At 37.8% G+C, this 13,152-nt stretch overlaps 1 protein-coding gene across 2 annotated transcripts; it reads left to right on the top strand.

Moving 5' to 3' along the window:
- Positions 1–23: 23 nt before the first annotated feature.
- LOC102309225 lies at positions 24–12,818 on the top strand. 2 transcript variants are annotated; one of them, XM_042224347.1, is made up of 16 exons: positions 24–243; positions 2,087–2,155; positions 2,626–2,789; positions 3,776–3,963; positions 4,534–4,638; positions 5,226–5,364; positions 6,381–6,528; positions 6,686–6,818; positions 7,447–7,599; positions 7,691–7,728; positions 7,834–7,863; positions 7,965–8,131; positions 9,190–9,665; positions 9,820–9,919; positions 11,355–11,748; positions 12,585–12,818. In XM_042224347.1, exons 3-16 carry the CDS (start codon positions 2,658–2,660, stop codon positions 12,665–12,667), a joined length of 2,286 nt encoding a protein of 761 aa, XP_042080281.1. In that variant the 5' UTR covers positions 24–243; positions 2,087–2,155; positions 2,626–2,657; the 3' UTR covers positions 12,668–12,818. The 2 variants fall into 2 exon arrangements, with proteins under 2 accessions (XP_042080281.1, XP_014191781.1); XM_014336295.2 differs by having other exon boundaries at positions 26–243; positions 2,064–2,155.
- The last annotated feature ends 334 nt before the right edge of the window (positions 12,819–13,152 follow it).

Here is a 13,152-nt window from a genome sequence, read left to right as displayed (position 1 = left end):
GGAAGGCGTACCTCATGCAGGGCACAATAATCAGAGCTTAGTCACTTCAGTTACGCTTCTCTTGGCATGCAGTAATTTTCATGTTTTCTTTAGAAGCTCTGGTTGAACCAGTTCAACTTCATTCTGTCGTTGCTCAAATTTAGTTTGCTTACATCTCAGCGCTCAAGACTGTATAGAAAGAGAATGGAGGCTGTAAGCTCCTAAGTTGGACTTTTGAAAATGAAGAGCTGACGACTGATTACGGTAAAAAAAATATATCTGTTCCTTGTCTGACATTTTCATTTCAGAGTGCGCGTTTTCTATATCTCGCTTTTATTCTGTGGAGGTTTTCAGGGCAGAACTGTCTGAGTAATTGACTGGAGTTTCATTTGTTATTCACCAACATTTAGAAACCTGATACTTTTTAACAGCATACAGTTCAGAAGTTTACCTACATTCAGCATGGGCATGAATGTCATGGTTATTTGGGCTTTTAAGTTTTTGTTTCCCAGGATTGTACAAGTTACATTTTTAATCATTTTAAAAAACAGTAATTGGATGTAAAAGTTTTAATTGATTTTGGATTTTCTGTAATCAACACTGTGAAGAGCATACATATAGGCTCATAGATACACTCAGATCTTTTAAAGGTTCTCCAGTGTCTTTTGACTTGGCTAGCCCAAGAACTTTGGCTTCTCATTGTGTAAACCTTATGTAGAGGTGCTTAGAGAAATGTATATTTAGCCGGTGTAGCACATTGTAGTCTGCTGCCATGTCTCAAAGCAGTTGCATAGTGCAGTTCACTACCTGGACAAATTTGTGACTGGAAAAGACCTAAATATTTTCCACGGGACACAAGATTTAAGTTGATTGTAATGTCTTATGTTTTCATTACATACACCTGTCAATATAAAAATCAGTTCTGTTTTTTCCAAGTCAGTTTGCCTCACGATATCTTTGACAAACATGGATCCAGCTCACTGGATATATGTGGACTAAAAAGAAGAGCATACATTTTTGGACTTTTGTGTGTTTTCTCATTAGTTTTGCCTTCTTACTGACAAATAACCCTCTCAAGCACCAAAGTATGAAAATATTAGTGTATGCACAAGGAGCTGATGGGTTTCTTTGTAGTCAGCAGCATTTCTTCACATAGTGGAAAAACTGAGATGCATCTTTAAAAAAAGATTTCTGAAGATACCTCAGGGTTTAAATGTGTAGCTTAATCTTTATCCTGGAAATAAAAGAAACTTTAAAAACAAGAAAACTGTTTATTGATAGGCAATAGCTTTACTGGTCGGGCCCACTTTGAATGAAACTGGGCTCTATGTGGTCCATGATGTAAGATGAGTTGACATCTCTGATTTAGTTTCTAAAACTAGAAAATCTATCACAGAGCCTTTTAAAAGAATGGAAATAAAGATATACACCATAATATGTTGAACTATTTCTCCAGAACAGATTTTTATCACACCATGGACTTTTAAGTACAAAAGCAATGTCCCACTTTGCATACAGACATCACAAACAAATAAAAATTAAAAAAAAAAAAACAAACTCCTGTGATTAGAACATTAGTGAAGCTCAGAAAAAAAGCAAAATAACGCAAGTCACTACCAGCCACTTCCCCCTCCGTGGCCACTGCCTGCAGGTATTGCTGCTTAAGAGATGACGCCGCTGCCTTTGAGCCTCCAGCTTTAGGTTCTTATTAACAATTCATGTATTAAAAACACCACCAAACCATGCTGCTCCCACCAACCATGTTTCATGTCAGGAAAGAGTTTTTGATGTGAATCTGTAGTACTGTTTTACATCCAGACATCGTGTTTTGCATTTTTGTATCGATACAAGTCATTTTTTATTACCTAATTCTTTCATTTTGTCCCACCATTCTCATTTAGGGTTTTGCACATGGTGGGCATATGTTTGCTGGCTGTTTTATACTGTTGCCACACTTTTCGGTGTTAAGAAGATTTATTCTGCTATGATGGGTGGAACCTAAGAATTTGAAATGTGTTCCTTTTTTCCATTGTATTTATTTATTTGATTGATTGCTCTATCGGGTTGTCATTTATGATTTCCAGAGGTTGTTTGCTGTTGTCCTCAGGTTCTTGTACCCCTCTCTCAGGATTACTTATTGTGATTGGTGGGGGATTCCCAAGTGCAGAAACAGCAGGTATGTCACGGTCTTTTCATTTTGATGGCACTTAAGATCATAATTATTCCACAAAAACTGCAGGTGTTTTCTAATTTGTGACTGCTAAAATGGTTTCTATTCAAGTGAGTTTTGATACGAGGTTGATGTTTCACTCTTCAACCTGTCAAACTTTTATAACGTGGTATTACACACTTTGAATTGCAGAGCCGCCAGTTACAATATCATTATTAAATCATAAATAATATAGTGAGAGATTCCGTTGTATCATCTCTCACTATCCTGTCAGATATATAACGACAGCCTTGTTTCAGAAAGACAATGCGGGATCAGTGTTGGATTGACTTTAAAAGTCAAATTTACTTAAAAGTAAATCCTTGAGTGAAGTGTAGATAATTCAGGATTCAGGGCGGGGGGTTGCAGCTAATGAAAAGTGAGTTAGTGCTCTGACTCTTGACTACTTCACCTTCCTGTCTTTGTATTTGCCAAAGGTTCAGACTCGCTCCTTGCCTGAGAAGCTGAGATGCTGGACAGATTCAAAATGCATATGTTATTGCTGGGCCTGGCTCTGTTGATGCTAGGCCTGGCCTCTGATGCCTCTTCTCTTGGCCTGACTGTGCATGTTGTGCCCCTGGACAGTGATGGAGGAAAAACAGTGAGCAACATTTTCCCTCTTTAATTTTTTTTTCAGAGTCCTAAAATCCAAGATCTCCCACACTCTCAGCTGTTCCTAATTATACATTTTTACTATCACATTTTAGTCATGTGTTGAGATTTTCATAAACTCAAAATTATAGCAGGAAACTAATAAAAGACATTTTCCATGATTCATAAACCATATTATTTTATGCCTCAGCATTATTATTTATTAGAATTATTTATCAAAACTGTGCTTCTATAATTTTACTTTACTAAAATTATACTTTCCTTGAAATATCCTAACGAATGTGTTTACCACTCAATTAGTTAAAACGTTTCAGGATTCACTGCAAGAACAAAAAACATTAAAATTGACATGCTTCAAAGTGAACCCTTCCCCTTCTTTCGTTATTTTAGTTGCTACTTACTTATGTGTGCAAATAATTGATTCTTTTAATTCTACAAAACGAATTCAGTGTCAGTCATTGTGTAGTGTGTTAGGTCTGTTGTAATCTAGTTAGGCATTCTTCTATGCAGTCCTGTCAGCTGTGTACGTCTTAATTACTCATGGCTCCATCTATCCTCAAAAACAAACCCTTACTTTCATATAGATTTAATAGCTGAACTAAGGATAATGTTGATATTGTTGTTTTTTTTTCATAGTTGTTGTCTCCCATTGTTACATCACACTGGGCCACAAACATCCCATAAATTAGTGCTTCAACCCAAATTCAGTTATTTTTAGTTGTTTCATTCGGTTGATGGGAATTGCAGTGTAGCATCCTACTAATACTCAACATTAGTGGGTAAAATAAAAGTAACAAATACTTTATTTATCTCAAAAGGTAGGAAATTACGCTTACTAATAACTGTCAATTAATAGTCAACATACTAGTTGTGTGGGTCTCAGATTGATATTTGGTGCCTGATGAACTACATGCAAATGTTTGTAATGTTTGTTTAGTGCAGACATGAGGGAGTTTGTCTCTTTACTTCTTGCAGGTGCGGGCTCATTTCACTGTCATTGCTCCTAGTCCTTGTCCGTCTTTGTCTGAACTCTGTGCTCCAGGAGAGGACTGCCTAGTCCACACCACCCCGTTACCTTTCACTGGGACCAAACCCTCTGACTGGTGTGTCCGCCAGTGGCAGAAAACTGTCCCCAGTGACTACAGAGCTACCATCAGTTTAGGGTATGAGACCTACAATGCGAATACCCTTGACCTCAGACATGCTAAATTTTGTATATTATTTTTTTACATTTTAAGTGTCAGCTCCATTTTTCATCTTTTTAAAAGAAATTTGCGCAGTCTATTTGGAAATAACTCTGAGATTATTCCAAGTGACATTGTTTTGTTTCTTAGACAACTACGGAGGACTTTTATTTGTATTTATTTTTTTTGTTCTACTAGATCAGCTTTGCATAATTTAGAGTTTTTTCTCATTTGTTGCCCCTTGCAACAAAGAATGGGTGAAGCTGGGGCTTCTATGGTCCCAGCGAGAGGTTTGTGCTTGAGATAACCACATTAGTGATATCCCACAATATCTGAAATCATAAAGCGCTAAGAGTACACAAAATCCTTTAAAATTGACTATTTCAAGCAGTCTGGAGCCCAAACAAACTGACTTATGATTCTTCAGTCCTGTGCGAATCAAACCGTTTGCTATGGAGCATTGTGTTTACTATCTGTGACAAGATCAATGATGTTATTTGTTAAATTAAAGGAAGAAGCCATTAATACAGGGTTTTTTTACTGTTTTAGGTCCAGAACAGAATTTTTTGTGTCTATAAATGCAGGACCAGTGATCCGGGCAAACAGCGGGAGACTCAACCACCCTGCTTTTGTGGCTCTCCCTCCTCCACTAAGGTAGTGTAAACACCTACTCTCTGCTCTCCTTCCTCCCGACTCCTGTATTCAGACATGAGCTGAATTTGTGTTAATTAAATTAAGGACATTTAAGCTGTCATAAAGAGATATAAGCTACATATATCTGAACAAAGAGCCATACAAGATTTTACATGAAATAGATTTTTAAAATGTCACTTGGTTATTCGGATGATTAAAATCTGAGTGTAATCTTTATTTTTTTGTTAAAAAGTCCATGTAAAATCAGAGTGAAGCCTGAGTCTGCAGGTTTATGCGATCAGTTTCCGCTGATTTGTTTATCTGTTACTCATGCTCACCACTCGCAGTGGCTTTTTCAGCTCCAAAAGCCAGCTGTTGCTGGAGGCCAAGTTTAAGATCAAAGAGGCAACACTTCGAGAGCTTATTGACGTCAGCCAAAGTCTTTGCTTCTCAAAGACTTCTTCAGAGTGATGCCTTGCCCTTCAGCTGTACAGACTGCACCAAATCCACTTTCATTTTTGTTTTCTCTCTTGTTGTGATTTATGATTCAAGAAGCTGATTATCTCTTTGTCTGCATGCCACCAATATTTCTTGTTCTGTGAGAACAGGGCCCGTGTTAACTGTCCTCACGACTTCCATCTGTCAGTGAAAGACTTGGATGGGGACAAGGTCCGATGTCGATTTGCCAGTTCTGACAAGGGAGAGTGTGTCAGCTGCACCCAGCACTCTTTCATAGAGCTGGATGGGGTGAGTTGTATTTCACGAGTTCAAGGCTTTATTATTGTAGGCACTAAAATCTATTTTATTCTTAATTAAAAACATATTTTACTATTTTAAAGATGATTACAATTAAACATAAGTGCGGATTAGACTAGCATAAATATTTAAATATGTTCAGCACCAACCAACACCCAACCCACTCCATCTTTGGGGTTTCATCAGGACAGAAATCTGGCGTAAAACTCTGCCAAATTAAACATGTGGAAATACCTGCTGTGGTGAATGGTGTGTCTTAAATTTGTGAAAAAAAAACAACCCAAAAACCAGGGGAAAAAGGCAAATCTCAGCTATGTTGAAAAAAGAAAGGCTAGATACAAAGAGGTTGCAGGTGAGCTGGGAGGAGCTGTAGGTCACATACTGGCAAGGGGAAAGTAAACAGCAGGGAGTGTTAGACTGAAATGACAAAAGCACAGTGTACACAGTGAAAGAACAAAACATGTAACTATGACAGTGACGTAGAGCATAAAAGTATAAAGGAGCTTAAAATTTAAACACAGTAATGAAATATTTTACATCCTTGCTCTTTAACAGAATGTTATCTATTGCTTCCTTTACCCAAAGTAATCTACCTCCTCTCACCAATGAGAATCTGGAATTCTCATTGCCCATAATGTCAAAGCTATTCTACGGCTGAAGCGTGTTGAAGACATCAGGTCACTCTGTACTAGCAGAAGTCTGCCTTTCCAGTAATCACATTCCAGTTAATTTGGAAGTGCAACTGAATTCTCTTTGGTCTTTGATCAGTGAAATGGATTCCAAAGTAAAAACTTGTTTGGTTTAGCCGTAATTTGCTTAGTTAAAAGCACCATTGTGTAATATCGTTTGCATACAGTCTGGAAACAAGTTTAACCACTCAGTTTTTTTTGTTGTTTGTTTGTTTTTTTTGCCTTGTATTGATGTCATTTACAGTCAAACATTGCCCACACATACCATTGTGGAACTTGTTCATCTCTGTTGTTGACATTGTTTCATTCTTTTACCAGGAGAAATGCATTTTGTCCTTCACTGGACAGGCACCTGCAGGACAGTATTTTATTTACCTGATGGTGGAGGACCTGATTCCTTCGCCCAGAGTAAACCATGCCACAGATCTGCCCCTCAGCTCTGTCCCTGTCCATCTCTCTCTAACTGGTGAGGCTGACAATCGCTTAGATGACATTTTGGTTCAAGTATAGAGAATAATAATTGCGCTTTCTCTCATCATCTGCCAAAACGAAAATAATAATTTTACCAGATTAATAATAACTTATAGCATAATGTAATAAATGGTTTCATTTTGTCTTTCCAGTGGAAGAGTCATATTTTAGTTGCTCTGATGAACCAGTGGCCATAGACAGGACCCCAAAAGATGACTCTGTGCTGTTTGTTCTGCCGTACCAGGAGGAGAAAATCAACACTGACTATAGGTCGGAGGAGGAGAGGTGAGTCCTGGTGGCTCTTCCTTTGCCATCCCTCCCACTGCTTTTTAAACATCCCAACATGGTTTATTCTTTTATTTTCTGTTGCTGTTGCTGCGTTTTTGCTGCATATGCATGTATAGGAATGTGCATATGTACATGTACAAATATACTTGTATAGAAAAGTTATATAAGAGTTTGCTTGTGTGTGCATATATATGGATGTCTGTGAAGGTTCTCAGTCATCCAGGTCATCGTAGTCAAAGGAGCTTGCAAAGAAAAGCTTCTGGACTTCTTTAAGTTGCTTGAAGACGTTTCACCTCTCATCCGAGAAGCTTCTTCACTTCTAAGGTCAAATGGCGGAGAGTCCCAGATTAAATCTAGGACTCTGGCGGGGAGTGTTAATATAATGGTTTGGTCAAATGAAATTCATTCAGTTGGTATATATTCTATTTGTACCAAGTGTATTTTCTTACATTTCATTTTATATATTTCCGTTGCATTTTACTAAAAAAATATATTCCTTCCTGTTTATTGAGGGTTGCGAGGGTGAAGAATTATTGTGCCTGTGTGGCTTTGCAAGAAGTGCGAGAGGTGTGAAGTATTTTTAGGTGAATCAAAGATTATTAAAGGTTTCTCTCAATATTTACAGTGTTTTAGAGTTTGCCGTGGTTGGGCCCCCTGACCTCTACAGGACTGGCTTCACATCAGTCGGCCCCCTGGCCACTATGGCCATGGCCTGGATCCGCTCTGAAAACAACCTGACTCATCTGTTGCCCATCTGCTTTGCTGCAAATACCAAGAGGTCGGCTGATGCTTTATTAAACCTGTATTTATACATTTGCATATATGTGCTTCAGATGAACCTGTCTGATCTGAATGTTTTATCCTGTCAGTTTACAGTCGGAGCCAAGATGTGTGTGGCTATACCAAAGTAAGAGCTTGCTTAGAAATATCTGGCAAAACAACTTCTTTCTTTACAGCAGGGTTTTATCTGAAAATACTCGCTGCTTACATGTTCCTTTTCAAACGTTTTCAGGGGAAACCAGAACATTACCTGCTGGAACAGGTAGAAATTCAGGTCTTGTGTGTGAGATTCAGGTGATTTCGAGTGTGATATGTGTGGTTGCTTGAGTTATTATCAATAATTAACCTTCTGCTCCTGGTCAGAACTGAAGTGTGAGAAGACAGCGATGACTCTGGTGCTCCCCATCACCTCGCTCACAAACATCAACCTTGCCGAACTCCAGCTCAACAGCCCCACCTGCCCCGTCAACTACAACAACACACATGTGACTGCAACCATCTCCTTGGACGGCTGTGGCACAAAGACTGTGGTAAAATACTACGCAATTATGTCTTCCTTTACTTTTTTGGTAGCTGTGGCTTTCTTCTTTTATTTTAATATGAAAGGCTTTTATTCAAGAAAGGAATCACAGCAGTATTTAAAGAGCAGCTTAATGTAAACTGAAACTTGTCTTTGCTGACACCATGTGGTTTCCTTTCTCCTTGTATATATGTGTTTCAGGAGTCTTTAGAAAGCAGTTTTAACTAAGTAACGAATCAATAACTATGAACTATGAGTTGATGAATATCAAAATGGTGAAATAAAGCTTAGCTGAATTAGCTCAGTCAGCTCTGAGAATGTTCACTCTGAGTTAAGCTTGTAAGAAGAGTTCAGAGATTTAGGCTCAAACATGCAGCCTAAGGGGCTGTAGCGTTGTGATTGTACCTCCGTATGGGCTGAATCAAATGTAAGACATTAAACAGTCATATCATTCAGTAACAATTCCAGCGTAATGTAGCTTTAACCCCCAGCAGATTGCTCTTTCAGCACACATAAATGTCCTCTAGCCTAATATATATTGCCTACTGGACTTGACCTCTGTTCAGCTAAAAGAAAAAGAGTTTCCCTCCATCTATCAAGACACATCCATGCTGTGTAATATTAGTGCTGTAAGGCTGGATAATGCTGTTCAGTGAAATTATAGTGGGATAAAAAAAAAAGAAGGCTGTAAAGTTTAATTAAGTAGTCATCAGAGAATAAGAGAAATCCTTCTCATGTTTGCTTCAGGCTATAAAGGAGAGAGACGATATGTAAAAACTGAGGTGTTAAAATAAACTTTCCAGCGAGCAGTGTCACAGAGTCACCTGCAGTAGACCAAGAGTTTAACTTATCTGTCTTTTCTTAAAAAAAGAATTTCCCTTATCTGAAGCTCTGTCATCTGGTTACACAGAAGATGAAACTTATTGGAAACCTTTTAGTCAAAATAGATTTTCTGGCCTTATATTAAAAATGATTTCTCAAACGATGAGATATTTTGCATAGATTATTCATAGATTATTTGTTTGGATTTTTTTCATTTTCTCTTTTCTCATTCTCAATTTTTCCCAGCACTCGGGCCCAGAGCTGGTTTACACCAACACCTTGAAAACCGTGCGTCCCTACTCTATGATTAGCCGCCAGCCCTTACTTATCCTGCCTTTGGCCTGCCGCATCCCAGGAGTCCAGGTCAAGGGCCCAAATGCTTCAATTGAGATGCCCACAGAGAAAGAGACCTTTGGTGAGTTTCGTGTTTGGATTGAATTTTACCTCCCAGGAACAGGGCCCCTGGCACAATTCACCAGAAATCCCACGTTTCGCTCTAACGTCAACTCACCACAAAGAGTGCGTAGATCTGTTGACTCGGAAACAGGAAGCAACTCCAGTAACAGTACCGGTGTAAGTGAAGAAAGTGGATCCAGGATCAAACAACTGGACCTCTACGTCAGGTCCAATTGCAGTGTGGTTCGAGCCGAGATGATAGTAAACGACTGCATCGAGTCTGAGACTGAGGACTTTGCAATAAGCCGTCCTATTCTAGAACAAGGGTCAGTAACATTCAGCTTGTGTCCTGTCATTTTTTCAAAGTTACCACTTTGGAGAGAACAGATGCTCTTAGAAAATCTTCTCAAAGAAATGTTGTTTTCAGTACATGAAGCATATCATACAAACTGAAATAGCAGTCGCATTTCTCTCTTTCAGGTGCTTGGCATCCAGCAACACCTTAGAGATTATTACTACCCAAAATAATTCCAGGGTTTACCGCCTTGATTTGAGTACAATACAGACCAATGGAACAACTGTAAGTGATGTCATATAACACACACATAAGCATAAGTGTCACTTTGCTGTACTCTTTCTGTGTACCAAAGGCTTGTTTCAAATAAAAGTTGAAACTGAGAAAGAAATCATTTTGACCAGCAAACTACAAAAAGTATTCAGGGTCATTCAATGTCAATTCACCAAATCAATGTTAAAGATACATTTCTTAAACGGCATTATGCAAAATTTCAGCATTACTGTGGCTGTTTTAGACAATTTTCTAAAAACTACTTGAGTTAGCTTTTTTCACAATTTCTGTCTCTAAGAACACTTTGGAACGCAACTCAAGCTAGGAGAGCATGAAGGATGCTTGAAGTCCCTTAAATATTTGGATGTCTGATCTCCGACAGCTGATTTGTATTCCAGCAGAAACCACCGTTTTGTACGCAGGGGGTGATATTTTGTTTACAACTAGTCAGATACAAGGAGGATGATATTATTTAATGCAGTTCAAGTCAGGTGAAAGGATCTAGCTCAAGTAGTTTTCTAGATAATTGAATTTTAAAAAGGGGGCTTCACAAAAACGGTGCTAGAAAAACATTTAAAACAGCCCTGGTGTTTTCCCTTCAAATACTTATCTGAGAGCAATAGTGGCATGATATTTTTCATGATTCCTATTAAGAGTGTATTTTTGCCCTCAGTTTTGTTTTCAAACTAATTTGTGATGGTCGAGTGGGAAGTTGACAAATGAGGTGCTCCTTAAAAGTGATGCAAGCCCCTGTGAGTTTTGTAGTGTGTTGTAGCCACGGGAGTCATAATAACTCATAATAACTGTTTACTTAATTAACAGTTCTAACATTTGAAAAATGAATTTTACAAGATTTCCAAAAAACATTGTGTTTAAATTAAAATTACGATTTATTTTTATGTATGTTTTACCTTATTTATGTTTTAAAATAAAGTTGATATTTTTAGTTTGGAAGCCAGTTTTAGGGAAATCCCTACAATTTTTCTCCTGTTCAGTTGCACATCTGCTGTTTTCCGCTTTTTTAAATTTATTACATTCTCAGATGCAAAAATAAACAAATAAATAAATAGAAATTAAATATTGGTGTAGCTGGTTCTATCCCACTGGGCCAAACAGATTTCCATGAGACTTTGTTTTATGTAGCTAGCACCATCATCTGCTCAATGTTTGAACAATATGTTGATTAGTTACCAAATACCTCTAAAGCAAATTGCAGATTTTAAATTAATTTTACTAATCAGTAAGTGCTATCAAGCATGCTATGGAAATGTACTGACCACTGCACACATCATGTGTGGTGGCTGGCTTGTTCTGAGCAATTTGTCTTGATTGTGCTTTAGAATTGTTCCAGTATTAATGCTTCGTAAACAGCTGTAGTGCTCTATGTGGCGATAGTGTGAAATACTTTAATCTGAACACTGCTAAGTGTGGCTTTTTGTGTTTACAGCTGTATGTCCAGTGCACAGTCAATCTGTGCATTACCACCATGCCCTCTCTGTTGTGCCCAAATCTATGTACCAGCTCCAGGAGTCAGAGCACCCTGGTTGGCAGTGTGTTCACCAGCAGCTACACAGTCAAATCAGGACCTGTGAGCCTTGTGCTCACCACTCCTGCTCCAACCACAACAACCGCAGCAAATACAACAAGTACTAATGTAACAACCGCTACTACAGCCACAGTTACAACTACTCGTACAACCAATACTGCAAGTACATCAGCAACTCCAGCTGTTACAGCTGCAACTACTGCAACCAGTATCACAACCAATACTGCAAGTACATCAGCAACTCCAGCTGTTACAGCTGCAACTACTACAGCTGTCCATAACACCGCAGGAAGTGGTAAGACAATTTATTTTAAACAAGACTTAACTTCTCCTCTGTTTTTAAACATTAATTCACTAACATGTAAAAGACAATATTAATGACAATAAAAGTCAGTTTTAACCTTTTGGGTTTCCTGCAACAGTGGTTTTGATTTTCAGGAAAGTAATGAGCAGTGGCTTATTTCAGGGCCACTGGCTTATTCATTCCTGGCCAGGTGCCTAAATATAAGCAAATTAAAACATGTAGGTCACACTCAAGTCAAAGATGACAAAAGTGCTTTACAGGCTATGCAAATTATACATTTAATTAAGCGTTGGTCAACTTTTAATATTTCCATCGTTTTTAATACATTTAATTAAGAAAATGTAAATGTTCCTGTGTCTGAAGTACTTTGGGTCAACTTCTGTTGTTTAAATGTGCTACAGGCTCTGAATTTTAAAAAAAAAGTGTGAGAGTCAACATAAAAAGATTTTAAAGTTTTTCAAGGTGCATGTTTGATGTACATTTTTTCATTTCCATAAAACAGTTCAGTGGGCTGCATACTGAACTTGAAGGATAAAAACAAAGTATCGATCCTATCACACTAGTGTCAACCTTACACCGATACAAGTGTTGGAATCAATACTATCAATATTTTTTATTGATCCGCCCCTCTCTACCTTCTTAAAGGAGTCCCAAAGAGATTTGTATCCCTTCCAAGTGTCAAACTGGTGATCTTTCACTTGTTAGGCAAATGTGTAAAATATTACCATATTCAATTATATAATCTTGCTTTTAATGTTTAAATGTTAATAAGTGCACAGTGTTAACTGTAAACTTAACTCACTGACCTCATCTCTCTTCCACTGCAGCTCCATATCAGGCCTCATCTCTGGCAACAGGAGTGATTTTGACAACTTTCAGCATATTTCTTCAGAAAATGCTCCTTTGCTGATCCTGCATCTGGAGTTATCTGTCACATTAGGGAGCACCTCATTTGTTTCCTTTGGACATTTAGAGATAGAATCACACAAATTATTCCAGTGTGTATTTTGAGCTGTTTCAGATTCCCACATTAAAGTGAGATCACACAAAATACTGTCAAAGGGAAAAGAAATAGATTGCATAGAATTTTCTTAATTCCTCTATCCCTTTCATAGTTATAAGATGGTAATAAATACTTAAGATGCAATATTAAAAATGTTAAACTGCTGTATTACACTTTACTAGTAAAATGGTGGGTTTATATGACCTTCATCGACACAGCAATTTGTTTGTTTTACAAATCAGGACCATTGTGGATAAAATGTCTTCTTCACCATGAGTAAAACTTTTAAAATTTTGGTTAACTGGCACTTTAAGATCTACTTTATGTATTTTTTTCATAGTCCAACAAAAACCTGTTTAAGAAAAAGAACTTGAGCTTATCATTATCTAAAG

The sequence above is a fragment of the Haplochromis burtoni genome, unplaced genomic scaffold (assembly GCF_018398535.1).
Source record: "Haplochromis burtoni strain Fernald_Lab_line unplaced genomic scaffold, NCSU_Asbu1 Contig_135, whole genome shotgun sequence".
Lineage (NCBI taxonomy): Eukaryota > Metazoa > Chordata > Actinopteri > Cichliformes > Cichlidae > Haplochromis > Haplochromis burtoni.
This window is presented reverse-complemented; position numbering and strand designations above follow the sequence as displayed.

Excerpts from the sequence above, each read along its gene's own strand:
- LOC102309225 (XM_042224347.1), top strand. The coding sequence starts at position 2,658 with ATGCTGGACAGATTCAAAATGCATATGTTATTGCTGGGCCTGGCTCTG. Across the intron at positions 2,790-3,775 it reads ACAGTGATGGAGGAAAAACA|GTGCGGGCTCATTTCACTGT; the intron begins GTGAGCAACATT and ends TACTTCTTGCAG. Across the intron at positions 6,819-7,446 it reads TATAGGTCGGAGGAGGAGAG|TGTTTTAGAGTTTGCCGTGG; the intron begins GTGAGTCCTGGT and ends CAATATTTACAG.